This window comes from Bidens hawaiensis, unplaced genomic scaffold, assembly GCF_021521415.1.
Source record: "Bidens hawaiensis isolate Kalapana, Puna unplaced genomic scaffold, B.hawaiensis_p1.1 tig00000697_1, whole genome shotgun sequence".
NCBI lineage: Eukaryota > Viridiplantae > Streptophyta > Magnoliopsida > Asterales > Asteraceae > Bidens > Bidens hawaiensis.
In genome coordinates, this window is record NW_027491041.1 from 4,705,080 (window position 1) to 4,722,171 (window position 17,092).

Sequence of the window (17,092 nt, forward strand, 5' to 3'; positions counted from 1 at the left end):
TCCATCTTGATCGGTTTATTCACATTAGGAACTAGAGGATATTTCTCCTTGACAAACACAATAGGCTTCACTTTAGATGTTGATCTTGAAAAGTTTCCTTCCTGTTCACCGGCAAATCTTCTCATGGGCACATAGTCCACATCCCCAATATCAAACAGTTCATGACTAGAGAAAACTGGATAGATTGGAGGATGGGTTTGATCATATAAAGATTACTTTGATACATCATTCCTTTTCTTGATTTCTGACTGAGGTCTAGCACATATATCAAACACCACATGCTCTCTTCTCATCTTCTCAAAGTTCTTTTTCATTTTGGGGTTTATTTTTGGCAACATTGGAATCTTTTCATCATTCTTTTTGTTTGATCCCTTCTTCTTTTTCTTGCATTTTGATGATTTGGTACTGCCACAGCTGCAAGTACTCCCCTCACTAGAGTATTCACTCCGTTTCTTCTTTACTTCATCTTTCTTTGCAACCTTCTTCTCCTCTGATTTCTCATTTTGCTTCATCACAAACTCTCCCTCTTTGTCAACAATTACATCTTCATACTGTTTTACAAATTCAGATCTATCTTCAAAGACATTCTTGTATTACTTCAAATATTCATTTCTGCTCTCTTTGTCCAGTTTCAATGGATAACTGTAACAAAAAGGTGGTGGCACCTTCTTGTATTTCTCTTCATCTGTCATTTTGTCCACGAATCCAACTATATTTCCAGTAGATACCAGGTTCTTCAGGAATTCCATTTGAATTATCAATTCAGCATTTTTAAGCTTCTCATCAGCATACATCTTTTTCAGTCCCTCAATCTCAACAGTTATTCTTGATTGAGTTCTGTATGCTTGCATGCAATATTCTTCTAATCCCTTAATATGGTTCTCATAGGTTGCCTCACTAGTCTCAAACACATTCAGAAAAAACTTCCTTTCTACCACATTCTGACTTCCACTTTCCAATCTCCTGATTAAGTTCATCAATAGTCAACTAAAGATCAAAAATAGAGATATCAAAATGTACATGTGCATTTGAAGATTCTCCTTTGTCCTGCACCTTGGCCATGTAAGCAATGTTTGCTTTTTCAATCTCTACCGCATGGTTGCTCCAGTCAAACTTCCCATCTTGAGGTACCCTTGTGACTGCAACATTCCCTTGGTCTCTAACCTGATTCACAGTATTTGGATTGACTATGTTCTGGTTGTTATGAATCTGTAGTTGGTTATTTCTTTGAGGTTGGAAAGGTTGTTACTGGGGTCTATTCTGTTGTTGGTAGGGGTTTTGATTGGCCATTTGATTTCTCTGATGTTGGAAGTTTTGGTTTTGATTCTGGTAGAACTGATTTTGATTAACCTGTTTTCCCACTTGCTTGGGCTGATTGCATTCTCTGGCAAAGTGACCAGGTTGCTGACAGTTGTAAAAATTGCTTTTAATTTGTCAAACCCTATTCTTTCATTGGGTCCAGAGAAACTTGATCTTCCTGTCCTATTGTACAACCTCTTGCTTCTCACAGCTAACATGGCAGCCTGCCATTTAATGTCCATATCTTCTAAATCATCAGCATCAATCTGCTCAAGGTCTTCCTGCACAATGCTTGCGTTGATCAGGTTCTTGGCCACAAAAGCATGATATGAATCAATGAACATAGAAAATAGAGCTTCATAGTCTGCTCCATGGCTTGAATTGCTTGGTGTGTAAGGAGGGTGTCCACTTGCAGATGAGGTGGTGTCATCTTCTATCAGTTGTACATTGAACTTTGGCTGACTTCCTCCACATACCGAGCTTGTTTCAGCTGGTTCTTCAATGATTGGTGATTGTTGATTCTTGACAGAGAGATTTCCCATAGGTGCTACAAGAGCAATTGTCATTGGGAAGCTGGGCTTATCCTCTCTGATCATGTGATTCTCAATCATCTCGTGCTCAACAGCTTTTAGGAAAGCTATCACATCATCCAACTTAAAGTTGGGAAAATTGGCCTTTTCCTTGATGAATTTGCTGGCAGTGTACCATTCACCAGATAATGAAGATAACAGTTTCTTGTTTAGGTCAAAGTCAGAGATTTGCAGGTCAGTTCTCCTAATCTCATTTACAATGACCATGAAGCTCTACAGCATAGACTTCAATCTTTCCCCTTCCTTGAACTTGAATCTATCTAACTGTTGCTTCAGTATCTCCTTTTTAATGTCTCTCAGTTCTGTATTTCCTTCAAACATGTCAATAACTGCATCATACATCTCCTTTGCAGTTTTGTGATGATTGACAGTTGTCAGTATTTCCCAAGATAGACCTAGCTTCAGCATAGACAGTGCTTTGTCATCTCTTTTCTTTATTTTCAGTTCAACAGTGGGATTGTTGTTTGTTGCAGTAGAAGGAACATACTGTCCTTCAGTGATAGAAGTTCAGAGATCGGGGTCGTAGTTCACAGCTGCTTCAAAAAGCACCTTCCATTTTATGAAAATTCTCTTATCCAAGAAGTCTTGGAGTCTTGTTCGTAGATACTTCCTGGTATTCCATTTCAGCAAATCTGACCTTTCAAACAGTCAAATACAGTAAAGCTTCAAGCTTTATCACAAACCTTCAGTCCCGTGGCCTTCAGTGAGCTTCCAAAGCTCTGATACCACTTGTCAGGACCGAGAGTCAAGTGCAAACCTTAAAAAGGTTGACAAGAACACACAGACTCAATAACCCAAAGGCCTATTGAATATCCCGATGGAATCAGGATATCCAACGGATGGGAGTGAAGGAGTGATATGATAACAAACGAAACAATAAATGATAGTCAATAAGAACACAATCAAAGACAAAGATTCACTGTATTTAATACATCATTCAATTAAATTGCAAAAGGAATGTCTAGGGTTTCGTAACAACGGCGGCGGCTGTACGAGGAGACAAAATGAATATTCGTTAGAATGTTTCTCGTAATCCGTGCCCTAAATGGAAACCTAGGATCCTATTTATAGACCCTGACATTCCTTCTAGAATTCCTAATTATTAAATAATGAAAGACAAAAAAAATTACAAATGTAAGTGTCTTCGAGCATGATTTGTATCTTGCTCGAGCACACTTCAGTATGCAGGGTATGCTTGAGTGTCTTCGAGCATACTTTACTTAGAATATTTTACAATGAAAATATTCTCCTCTAGCAAGCTTCTCTTGACCAATCCAGGCTTTGCTCGAACTAGTCCATCGAGCAAGCCCATTCTCCTTGATGTCTTCAATCCTGTCTTGAGACTTTTTCAGCAATCTTTAGCATGCTTGGATGTAAATCTTGCTCGATAGATTGAATCATGCTCGTAGTCCATGCTTGGAGCATATGACATCCTTTTATTGCATCCATGCTAGTCACCCTATGCTCGGACATCCTGTGCTCGTAACACTTGGTTAAAACTTGAATGATCAACTTGTTTGCTCGATTGGCAATCCATACTTGATAGGAGAGCACTCTTGCTCGTTGAAGTGTAGCTTACTCGAAGCCTTTAACACTTGGAAAAATTAACCCAAAATGGTTCTGAAGACCTTGCTCGAAGTAGTAAAACCATGCTCGATAGTCTAAGCTTGCTCGAAGTCCATACTTAGCCGTTTCCTGAGGAGGTTGAGAAGATTCCAATCTTCCTTATCAAAAATCCGACCCAACACCTGTATACTTTTTAACTCTTCATCCTTTTGTGCTGCTTCCTTTTGTTTCTTTTCATTTTGGCCCCTTTCTTTCTTAACCACAATTTTGTACAGATTATCAATATTCTCAAATGTCTGTCTGTTCAAGTATGATACCATATAATTGTTCTGGATTAAATATTTTCTCTTAAACGTTTTCATTTTCCATCCTTTCACCAGATTTTCAATTTCTTCTACTTTCATCAGTTGTATGAGTTTAGGATCATATTCCAAATTCTTCAAAAATTCAATCTTTTCTTCCATCTTTTTTCTCCTTTGCTCTCTTTCGTCCCTTTTCTCTTTCCTCTTCTTTGCTATAATCCAGATCTAAATCAGATAAATCTTTGAGAGCATCAAAGTCTAATCCATAATCCACTAAGAACACAATTCTTGGATCTAGCCTCCTCACTTCATCAAGGCTTGCTTGTATGTTGACTCTGTGCTCCTAAGTTAAATGGATTTGAGGAGATATCACATCCTCATCCTTAATAAAAATTTCATCACCATCTTCTAAATCATCTAGGGCCTCAATCCGGGTTCATTCAAATAAACTTTTTTTTTCTTACCCCTTCTCTCATATACTCTTTCAATTTGAGCCCTCCCCTTTTCTATATTTGAAGCCATAGACTTCTGTCGTTTAGCTTTAGGGGTTTCTTCAACAACTTGGTCTTCATTTTCATCAGGTTCTGTAATTATTGATTCTTCTAAATCTACAGGCTCTTCAACTATTGGTTCAACATTCTAAGTAAGTTCTCCAGCACTTGATTGATCAATTATTTCTTTAACAGCTGGTTCAGCAATGTCATCAAGAATATTTCTCTTTGCCTTCTTGATCTTTTCTTCATATTCTTTTTCCTTTTCTTCACATATGTAACAATTTGTTCTGCCCGTTCTTCTGGATTTACCAGCACATCAATGTATGTCTTTAGAACCACCATATCTGATATAAGACATTCATATTCCCATATGGACATTTTTTCTTTTTCACTTTCTTCTTCTGTATCATCCTTTTTCTCTTCATTTATTACCATCTCTGGTGCAGTTTCAGTTCTTTCTTTGAAAGTACTTATAACCATCACTAGACTCTTATCAACGTTCTTCTTTAAGGCTTCCTCTTCATCTTCTTTATTCGTTAAGTTTATCAGAGTCTATATCACTTACTGAGGAATCTCATCATTTTCAATTTCTTCATTCCTCAACTCCGTCACTTTGATCACACTCTCTACTTCTGCAATATCAGTATCCACACATTCTTTCATCATGTAAAAATTCATCTCCTGATGTAATTTTGGGAGCACTGGTGGGTTGCAATCATCATCAGTTATGGCCACACCTTTTCCCTTTAATTTTCTCATTTCAATGTCTTTAGGAGTTTCTTCTTCAACTTCAATTTCTTTTTCACTTTCACCTTCAATAACCTTATCAGACTCCCCCTTACCTTCAACACTCTCTACTGCAACCTCAGCCTCTTGTTCATCATCAGTCATCCCATAATCAGCTTTTATTAAATTTAGAGCATTTGACCCCACTATCTCATCTTCACTTTCATCATATGTTTCATTTATCATCTTCAAAACATCTATATTCTCCCCATGTTTTGGTGCATCTGAGGTCTTCTCAACCTCAGAGTACTCCAGGGTTCGATTTTCTCAAGGGCAACTCTTAGAGCTTCTTCAAGTGATTCATTCTTCAGCTTTAGCTCACTATTCTCAGCTTCCAAAACAATGTTCCTTGCCAATAAATCTTGATAATTTCTGTCTGTAGAGGAAATAGGTGAAACATTTGTTGGAAATAACTTTGGTTCTAACTCAGGCTGGGTGGAAACAGATTCAGGTGAGTAAGGTTTGAAAGTAGTTTCAGTTATGGGTTGGTCTATTGGTTGGTCTTGGGTGGGTTGTTGTTGGTAATTGATAGGTTGTTCTGGTGGTGATTGTATAGGTTCATTGATTGGGAAATTTGGTGGTGAAGAGCTGGATGGTTCATTGATAGGTTCTGGATTCGGTGAGTATGGGGGTGAAGGAATGTTTGTTGTTGTGTCAAGGATATGATCTGGTGAAACTGGTGGGGTTATCATATGGATTGTTTCATTCACTTGGTTAATCACATTATCAACAAAAATGTCATCATCAACGTGTTCATCAACATTTTCGTCCACATCCACAATAGGCTCATCTACCTGCACATTCTCCACTTCCACCTCTGCAACATTTTCATGTTCTCCAATAATTATCTCATCGGGAATTTGCTCATTTATCACAACATTCTCATCCACTCCAACATTCTCATCTACTCCAAACTCCACATCTCCTCCTTGGTTATCACTAGTCTCATATTCCTCACTTTCCTCACTCTCCTTAGCTTCAGGTTCAGGAGAAGTTGGAACCTCCATTATCTCAATTTGATCATTCAGCAACCATGGTAATATATCAAATTCAATCTGAATTCACATTCTTTATCCTTTCATAAACATTTGGATCTTGAAGTTTCAAAATATCACCAGTGGTAGCCAGCCCTTGTAGAGTACCATTAAAGATGATTTGTAAGAATCGTGGGTACATCATAAATTTGTCTCTGGGATTCTTCTGTGCATTACTAACCAACCCATTGAAAATCAGTCTTGAAAAGTTGAATGGTTGGTTGTATAAAATTGCGACTGTTGTTGTTGCCAACTCCCTGCTCAACAAAGTCCATGTACCTCTTCTAAATGATAAAATTTGAATAACATGATTTATCGGGAATCTGTAAATAAGTGGAAACATGCCCTTCTGAAAACTGTACCCCATGGATATTTCCTTGATAACCCAAATTCTCCTAAAAGATCCTTAACAGCCTCTTCTGTGAGTAGGACAGCTAAACCTCATGATCGTCGTTCAATTGAAGTGTTGCTCAAATGGATTGTTTAGTGATCTCTATCTCTTGTCCGAGCACTATGGCTTCTATTCTTCTGCCCTTCACATCATCCGTGTACTCGGCTGAACCCCAAAAATCGTTTATGTGATTCATGTATATCACTAGGCTCTCAGTCAGGGCAAACCTCAAATTTGAGTTGTTTAAAAATTTATCATGAGCCCCAACTCTTGATTCTCTTAGTTCACCTCCAGAAGAGCGCACATGTTGTGCTTGGGTTCAAATTTAAAAGCCATTATATCTGCAAAACAGATAACAATAGTTAGTAATTTGTAGATATAATTTTATCAATTGGAAGATCTTAAAGAAGAATTTTGTCTTCAGTAACTTGTTCCTCGATAATTTGAAAACCTACATAAACAAGCAAACCGGTAAGTAACGTAAACAATTGAGACCCTAATTCCAACAATCGGTCATCGAAAATCAGTTATCAATTTCTTACTAAATCGGAATTAGAAAGAATGATCGTAAATGATGTTGATTTTTAGCAAGCAGAGGGCAACGAGAGGGCACGAGCAGAGAATAATTGAGAGAGGAGGGAAAATGTGTTAGAAAAATTTCTAATTCCCCCTTTTATACCTAACGACCGAGGTTTAAAACCTCCTTTAGTAGTTTAGTACCAGCAAGATATCTTTTAATGAAAATCAATTATTGTCTCAACTCGAGAAACTGCCAAAGGCAGTTGTCTCCAAGTACGCTCGAAAAGCATTTTCAAAGCATGCTCGTTCAAAATCAATTGAATTTTGGTTAAGTGTGACTTTTAATCTTAAATAGTCGGCTCGAAAGTTAAGTATTACTCGAAAGACAACTTAAACATTCAGTTAATCACTTCAAACGTGTACTCAAGTTCAACATGTGCTTGAGTCTTTACCTTAACCGAAATTCATATAACAAGTAACACATCAATCATTCGAATATGCTTGTAGGAGAGATCATACTCGAAATGATAACAACTCAAGACTTAACACACAACTTTGCATTTAGGATAATCAATATGATCAAATAAATCAGAGAATGCATGTCAGTAAAGTAATTAAGTGATCTCATAGTTGAAAAGAAGTATGCTCAAGAACACTTAGAAAAATTTTCAACAACCACACTATACTCGAGTATGTTATCACTATGCTTGTTTCCTTCAATATAGTTGAAGTGTTTTCTAAATACATAGAAAAATTATCAGTCACTCAAATATGCTCGAACACACTCAAAATATGCAACCATACTAGAAAATTCTTAGAAAATTTTCATTTACAAACTCATGCTCATAGAGCAAAAATAAACTGTTAAGCACAAAATCATGCTCGAAACACTTAGAAAATTATTCAAGCATGTAAACATGCTCAAATACACTTAGGATTTTTCAAAACATGCTCGTAGAGCAAAATATTCAGATGGCTAACTGTTTAGGCATATCCACTCAAAAACTTATACTTAAATCATCAAACATTTATAATTTAAACTCTGAACTAACTCAAGCATAAGTTTAAGGTGAAAAAGAGAACAAATTTCAGTTCTTTTAATTTCAAAACAATTTCCTTCATGAAAAGATCTCAACATGAAATCATATTTCCAGATATATGGTCTCATGGTTAGCCTTAAAAATGTAAGAAATATTACTATATCTGATCAAATCACTTCACAACACTTAGCATTATTGTGACCTAAGTCATGTTGATAACAACTATTTGGAACTTAGCATGACTATCACTGCTTTTGTGATATGATTAAGGTTCAATTAATGCACAAGTATTGAAAGAACCCCTTTGGATTTAAGTTGTCACAGTCTCTTCTCAATGCTTATTTAGCTTTCTCCAAGTCACCGCAATTTGACTCCAACCCCCTGATGCATGGTCAAAAACTTTTTGATATCTGAACAGTATTTTTAAAAACACAAACTTTATGGTTGAACGTTGGGCTTACATGCCATTTCGACTTACAAGCCTTACATTCAAGGTGTTTAGGACTTATTTGAATGCCCCACAGCTAGTTTAACTATTCATAACATTGGAAAATATATTTTAAGGGTTGACCATAACACTAACAGGCTTGTGTATGACTAGATAATTACATTTCTGTCCATCATCCGGAGAGATGCATATTGAGACATACTTTCATCTTCAAATGTATATCCTCATCAGACTCAGCATGATCATTATATTATATCACCAGAGGAATTACACGTCATGGAAAGCTACCATACTTATCAATGACTGTACTTAAAGCCTTTTAAGCCTATAATTCATATGTTAATTGACTTAACCAATTTCTATCATTTCCCAAAAGGTTGGATACTTTTTCCATTTAAAAACCTTAAGCTTCTACAAAGTTTTGAAATGAATAATCTTATCATATCTCATTTACGTCCCAAAAACAGTTTGCTTTTGTCAAAATATTTAATTTGTTTGAAAACTTAACTTTTGACATTTCATTTACTCTTAGCTTTTAAACAAACTTTTCTTTTGAAAGAATCTCATTTGACCAAAAAACAGTTGAAACACATTTAAACCTATCACACAAATACATTCATTATCAATGAATGATTGTCACTTAAATACACAAGATAGAATCACTTCTAGAAATATTGTTATGAAAACTTTTGATTCATATTCCTAGTTTAGAAACAGAAACTACCATTACCCAACCAGATATGCATAAACAAATATGCCATCATAACATCAACACATCACATTCAGCAAATAAATAGTCAAGTAACATGGTCAGTCAGGTACACAACAGTTCACACATTAACACAGATTAAACACTCAACAATTTTAATATTCATTTAAGCACTTAAACACAAATCATAAATCAGACTTCATTTGCATTTATCATTCCTAATGACTTTAATAGAAAGTTGAATCTGGTTTTATCCAGAGGTTTTGTGAACAAGTCAGCCAAATTGTCAGTTGTTTCAACTATTCTCATTTCTATTAAACCTTTTTCATTGTAGTTTCTAATGAAATGATGTCTGATTTCAATATGTTTTGTTTTAGAGTGATGAACAGGAATCTTAACAATAAACATAGCAGCAGTATTATCAATAAGAATAGGAGTTTTAAGAAAGTCCAGACCATAATCCAGCAGTTGGTTTTGAATCCGCAAATCTGTCAAACCCCAACCTAAGGTGGAAATGCCGGAGAGTGAGCTGATTATTCACAGCTCAAAGATACAGTCATAAATATAAGTGTGAATATCTATTAAGTTAATTAATTCATATTAAAAGTACACACAATATTCAAACAAGTGTGTATATGCATATTAAATAAACTAGTAGTTAAAAAAATAAATAGATTTATGTGAGTTATGTCAGTTTATTCTTTATCAAATGAAATTTGAAGATTTTCACTAAATCGTAGTGTTAAAATATTTGACTTGTTAACTTTATATCAGGAAGTTTAATAAGATTCAGAATATAGACATAGAGAGAGATTTAAAGCATGTGTAACATTTTTTGGTAAATCTTAATGCAGTTCGTATATCCTAAAAGAAAATTTAGTAAAACTTAAAAGTAAATTTAGAGCTTATTATGTAAACAACTGAACACATGTATATATAACTTTATATTCATCAAATAATGAAATTCATAGGTTATAGCAAATGTGGCATATAGGTATAAAAATATATTTACGAATAATTAATGTTGATAGTATTCAAAGCCACAAATTAAACCTTTGAATTAAGGCTAGGGGTATTAATCTCATCAAATATGAATTACTTGTAGGTTATACAATCCCCCCCTAAAAGACCAAGTCTAACACCTTTGTGATTTATCAACAAGGTACGGATCCAAACCCACCCCCTGTTGTTATTATATTCGTTTGTTATAAACCCTGTTGATATTATATACCTTTGGAACTCATAACGTTCTTTGACATATCGATTCATTTGGCCGTCCGTTCGATTCATGTTCAGATTATGATTTGCTATTCGACTTGTTAGCATGCGATATATTTATTATTAAATTGTACTCATTATCGCATGTTCCATGATTTGTTAAGATATGAATTGTTATTGTTATTGTATAACTCCGATTATTTGTACTCTGTTACCCTGAGCACTTGCTTCCCGTGGAGTGTCCCACGGGCATAACATTGTGGCATCGATGTTATGTGCTCCTTCCGTGACGGAGAGATCAGTTCATGGCGTCTCTTAAGTACAGTTGTGGTACATAGCTATTAAGAGGCGTATGGATATATCCTAGTGCAGTTTCAGATTTTAGTTTCAGGAAATGGTTGTGGGTATGCCAACTTACGCCATTTCAGGTGATTGACATACAGGAGTGGCCCTTGTATGTCGTCACATATTTTTAGACTCAGTTATGCTTATGGGTACATCCATATGATATGTTTCCGTTCAGTTATTTTAGTTATATAATTTTAAATCAGTTATGTGTTAACCTATATTATGATCGTATTCAGTTAAATAGGCTAGGAACCTCATTAAGTATCTTCTTTTGCTTCTTTCTCGTTCTTTATTCTAACCCTCTTGACATATTTTTAGATGCCGCCTCGTCGACAAACCCGCAAGACCACCCGCGCAACTAATGACTCGGCTTCGAATGAAACTCCAGTTGATCAAAACATCGTGTCTGCTATCAATCAAGCTTTTGCTGGATTACTTCCTAACCTTGTTGTGCAAACCATAAAGGCAGTTCTGCAACAAAATCGTTCTGAAGGGCGATCTAATGCTCCTCCTAATTCTGGAGTTGTGATTGATGAGAATGCTACTGCTGAAGGCATCCATGTGTGGATTCAGAGATTCCAAAAATATAAGCCCAGATCCTTTAGTCATGCTGCTACTCCTCTAGAAGCACGAAACTGGATAGCACACATTGAGAAGATCTTTGAAGTTTTAGGAGTTGCAGATCAGTACAAAGTCAGTTTAGCCAATTACAAACTAGAAGCTGACGCACAAACTTGGTGGGAAGGACATAAGCAAGTCAAAGAAGGAGATGCCTATGCTGCTACTCTTTCATGGGCTGACTTTTGCACCCTCTTTTATGACAAGTATTTCTTTACCACTGATAGAGAAGCTTACATAAGGGAATATGCTGCTATACGACAGAGGGACGATGAACCAGCTTCGGAGTTTATGACTCGATTCTCAAGATTGGCTGGTATTATTGGGAGTGTAGTAGGCTCAGCTCAAGAGCAGGCAGAAAAGTGTAAATGGGCAGTTTGTGATCGGATTCAAAAGTCAATTATGTTTATGAAGTTTAAATACCTTACTGAGGTAGGGGATGCTATCAAGACCTTTGAATTCAAGAGGAAAGAATTCCTATCTCAAACCGATGAAAATAAGAAAAGAGACCGAGACGGGCTACCCAAGCAGGCTATGGTCCAATCATCCTCTGCCAATGCACAACATCAGGACTGTAGGGTTCAAGCAAATCGAAACCTTAGCAACCAAGCACGTCCATGGCAGCCTAAAACCTTAAATCAGAAACCCGCTCAAAATCAAATTCAGCCATTTATGGGACCGATCAGAGCTCAACCACTGAATCAATATGGAAAATCGAACCAGATCGCAAACTCTCCATGTAACGTTTGTGGCAAGAAACACGGGGGTGTCTGTCATAGAGCTATGGGAGCATGTTTCAGGTGTGGCCAGACAAGGCATGTGATTAAAGATTGTCCTAAATCCGATACTAAGAAGATTGCTGGAGGAAAGATTGCACCACCAAACACTGGGGGAAGAGTGTTCGCACTTTCTGCTACTGATGCTGCTAACGCTCAAGGTACTGTATCCGGAACCCTTCAACTCAGTGAATGTAGTATCTATGTATTATTTGATACGGGTGCAACACATTCTATAGTTTCTCAGTCGTTTACCAAGTACCTTCCAATTAGGCCAACTCCGTTAGATCCCACTCTGACTATTTCCACTCCGATGGAGAATTCGATCGTAATCACTCACGTATATAAAGATTGTCCGATCCTTATTGAATCCGTTGTGTGTAAAGCAGATCTATTTTCGATGCATATGTCTGACTTTGATGCAATCCTTGGAATGGATTGGTTAACCCGTCACCATGTGACGATTGATTGTTTTTTTAAACGTGTCATATTTGGCGATCTTAGTCGTCCCAAGCTTGTGTATCAGGGTATTATACCCCATAAGACTCTCAAGATTATTTCTGCGCTCAATGCTTGTAAGCTTATATCACATGGTTGTGCTGGATTCTTAGCCTCGATTAAAGATACCTCCGTTATTCAAAAAGGCATTGATAGCCATCCTGTTGTTCGCGAGTACCCTGATGTATTTCCGAAAGAACTACCGGGACTACCACCAGAGCGTGAGATAGAGTTCACTATCGATTTGATCCCTGGCGTCGAGCCGATTTCTAAAGCACCATACCATATGGCTCCGTTAGAATTAAAGGAACTAAAGGAGCAATTGCAAGAGTTGCTTGAATTGGGATTTATACGACCAAATGTCTCACCATGGGGTGCACCAGTCTTGTTCGTAAAAAAGAAGGACGGTAGCATGCGTTTATGCATTGACTACCGAGAGTTGAATAAGATTACCATTCGAAATCGGTATCCTCTGCCTCGTATAGATGACCTCTTCGACCAACTTCAGGGCGGTCAGTTCTTCTCGAAAATTGATCTGAGGTCAGGTTATCATCAGCTGAAGATCAAGAACGAGGATGTTCCTAAAACTGATTTCCATACTCGTTATGGTCATTATGAGTTTTTGGTCATGCCTTTCGGGCTAACCAATGCCCCAGCAGTTTTCATGGACTTACTAAACCGAGTATCTCATGAGTTCTTGGATAAATTCGTTATCATTTTCATAGACGATATCTTGGTATATTCTAAAAGCAAGGAAGAACACGAGGAACACCTGCATAAAGTGCTTGAGACGTTGCGACAGAAAAGTTTGTATGCAAAATTTTCAAAATGCGACTTTTGGCTCAACCAAGTTACATTCCTTGGTCATATAGTATCGGCAGAAGGAATCAAGATGGACCCCACCAAGATTGAGGCAATTACAAATTGGCCTAGACCCACTTCTGCTGCAGAAGTTAAAAGTTTCTTAGGCCTAGCTAGCTACTATCGAAGATTTGTGGAAGGATTTTCTGTTATTGCCTCGCAGTTGCTGAGGAAAGGAGTAAAGTATTCTTGGAAAGAGGAGCGGGAAAAGAGTTTCGAAGAATTGAAAAAGAGACTCGTATCTGCTCCAATACTTACTCTTCCTTCTGGATCAGGAGGTTTCTAGAACTATAGCGATGCTTCAAAGAAAAGCCTTGGTTGCGTGTTAATGCAGCATGGTAAAGTCATTGCTTATGCCTCACGCCAATTGAAGCCTTATGAAGTTAACTATCCGACGCATGACTTAGAGTTAGCCGCTATAGTCTTCGCATTGAAAATTTGGCGTCACTATCTCTACGGCGAGACTTGCAACATATTCACTGACCATAAAAGCCTCAAGTATATATTTACACAGAAAGAGCTAAATATAAGACAAAGAAGGTGGCTAGAACTCTTGAAAGATTATGACGCAAATATTCAGTACCATCCAGGCAAAGCTAATGTAGTAGCTGACACGTTGAGTAGAAAGAACTTCGGAATCGTGTCTTGTCTTCAAATTCACCCTCGTATAATCTATGATCTAGATAGAATGAGTATCGGTATTCAAGCTGGTGACTCTGTCTGTTACCTAGCTAGAATGCAAATTGAGCCATACCTAATCTCACCGATTAAAGAGGCGCAGAGGTATGATGGTGAATTATGGGCGATAGTGCAAAACCTTGAGGTAGGTAAACAGTCAGAATTCCGAATGGATGAGCATGGTGTGATTTGGTGTGGCAAAAGATTGTGTATGCCTGATGACTCCGCTCTTCGAGAGTCGTTACTAGCTGAGGCACATAGCTCACCATTCTCTATTCACCCGGGATCCACAAAGATGTATCGAGACTTACATCAGAACTTTTGGTGGAGTGGCATGAAGGAAGACGCTGCCAGATACGTAAGTAGATGCCTCACTTTTCAACAAGTAAAGATTGAGCACCAGCGTGCCAGTGGTTTATTACAGCCGTTGGAAATTCCTGTATGGAAGTGGGATGAGATTTCGATGGATTTTGTTACGGGCTTGCCAAAGACCTTTAAGAAGAATGATACTATATGGGTAGTCGTTGACAAGCTATCTAAATCAGCACACTTCCTACCAATCCAAGAAAGATTTTCAGTGAGTAAGTTATCTGAGGTATTTCTTCAGGAAATTATTCAACTTCATGGTACTCCGTCTTCGATTGTTTCAGATAGAGATCCACGTTTCACCTCGCGTTTTTGGAAAGGCTTCCAAGCAGCTTGGGGCACACGTTTGAAGTTTAGTACCGCCTTCCATACACAAACAGATGGTCAATCTGAACGCACAATTCAAACTTTAGAAGATATGCGGTCAATCTGAACGCACAATTCAAACTTTAGAAGATATGCTTCGTGCTTGTGCACTTGAGTGAGCAGGTAACTGGGATGAATATTTATGTCTTGTTGAGTTTGCTTATAATAATAGTTGGCAAGCAAGTATTGGTATGGCTCCTTTTGAACTCCTATACGGTCGAAAGTGTTGAGCACCAACATGTTGGGAAAAAGTAGGAGAAAAGATCATTGAAGAACCTGAGTTAGTCCAAATTACAAACGACAAAGTTGTTGTCGCTCGAGAGAAACTGAAAGAAGATCAAAGCCGACGAAAGAGTTGTGCGGATCAGCATCGACGAGCACTTGAATTCCAAGTTGGCGATCACGTGTTTCTAAAAGTATCCCCTTGTCGTGGTGTTCGTAGATTCGGGATGAAGGGAAAACTTAGCCCTTGTTTTATCGGGCCATTTGAGATTCTGGAGAGAGTTGGAGAAGTTTCGTGTCGTTTGGCGCTACCGCCGCAGCTTTCACATGTTCATAACATATTTCATGTGTCCGTGCTAAGAGGATATAATTACCATCCGCTTCACGTGATTAGTTATCCGTTACATACTATCCATGAGGATCTTTCGTATGAGGAGGAACCCGAAGCAATTCTTGATCGACAAGAAAGAGTTATGCGTAGAAAAGTAATTCCTTTTGTTAAGGTTCTTTGGAAGAACCATTCCGAGTGTGAGGCTACTTGGGAAACTGAAGAGTCAGTTCATTCCGCATATCCGAATCTGTTCGAGTGATAGAACCTTAGGTCCATGTAACTGTGAACCTAACCTTATGTCTATGATTTGTTTTCTTTCTAAACAATGTGGATATTTTGGATATGTGCACTACTTATGTGGTTATATTTACTTTACCTGTCTATTAACTAAGGTATGAGTAACAATAGTTACTTTAGTATCTAGTCCGTATTCCATCAACTTCCGTAGGACATTAAGATGCATTCTAGGAAATCAACTAGGGCATGGTTGTATGGTAATTGACAATTACGAGCGCGTGGTAATTTTGAATTACGAATACAAATATGCACTATTGGGATTCCTAATGTGTAGATTGATGTCTATCCTCTGTCTCTATTATAAAACTGACGTTGATGTCCCAGACAGGATCCGTATTCAAACCTATAAATTTCGAGGACGAAATTTTTTTTAGGGGGTAATAGTTGAAATAACCAAATACATAGAAATATATATTATAATAAAATATATGTATAATAAAGAGACACAAAAATAATTATATAAATATAATAATAATAGATATAACACAAAAATAAAAAGAAACATATATCTATTCTAGTTACATCGTAGTATATAATAATAATTATAATAATAATAATAATAATAATAATAATAATAATAATAATAATAATAATAATCGAAACACCTTTCTGAGTGGACAAGAACTTGTTTAAAAACCTACTTCATACCACTTTATTGCTTAATACTTGAACTATAATGCAAAAGAAAGAAGTAATTGGAAATAATGTATGTCATGGGTCTCCCTTTTCCTTCTGACATTAAAACTCCTTCTCTAATGTCAATAGTGTTTTGTAAATTACTCCTTTGTTTTCTTTATGATGATTCAATAGATATTTTTCTTGTTTCATTTCAAACTTCTTCAACATCTATAAGCAAATACGTTATAGACCACTCATGAAAACTGTTCTTGTAATTATTACACCTGCAACTCACTTTTTTTATCTTCTTAAGCATAATAACCCTTCTTTGTTCACACCATACCTGTCAATAATTATTACCAACACTCATTTATAAAACCCGAGTCTGATTCATCCAAAACCCACAAATTCTCATAGTCCCTCCATTTCATTATAGATTGAAAATCTCCGGCGACTGTAACAATCGGCCAACCTTATTTTCATATTCTTAACCTAAGACCGACACCACCACTCACCCTCTTCACCACGTACCATCGTAGCCGAGCAATAGAAATACCGCATAAACTATCGCAGCCGACGTCATAAATTTTCCGACGACCACCACCGCCGCACGCCGCTGTTACCGAGTTTCCTTAGCCGCCGCCACCGAACACCCGCGACTTCTGCAGGTATCTTGCAACCCTCTTGTGCTACTTTTCGTGTACCGACTAGCTCTTG

The 17,092-nt window shown here is 37.2% G+C and overlaps 1 protein-coding gene across 1 annotated transcript; it reads left to right on the top strand.

The window, feature by feature from the left end:
* Window positions 1–11,062: 11,062 nt before the first annotated feature.
* Window positions 11,063–13,783, top strand: LOC143531730 (uncharacterized). Its single transcript, XM_077026977.1, has 2 exons — window positions 11,063–13,023; window positions 13,387–13,783. Exons 1-2 carry the CDS (start codon window positions 11,063–11,065, stop codon window positions 13,781–13,783), a joined length of 2,358 nt encoding a protein of 785 aa, XP_076883092.1.
* Window positions 13,784–17,092: the final 3,309 nt, after the last annotated feature.

Coding starts and splice junctions, on each gene's coding strand:
- LOC143531730 (XM_077026977.1), top strand. CDS start 11,063: ATGCCGCCTCGTCGACAAACCCGCAAGACCACCCGCGCAACTAATGAC. Junction 13,024..13,386: donor CCATGGGGTGCACCAGTCTT/GTTCGTAAAAAA, acceptor ATATTCTAAAAG/CAAGGAAGAACACGAGGAAC.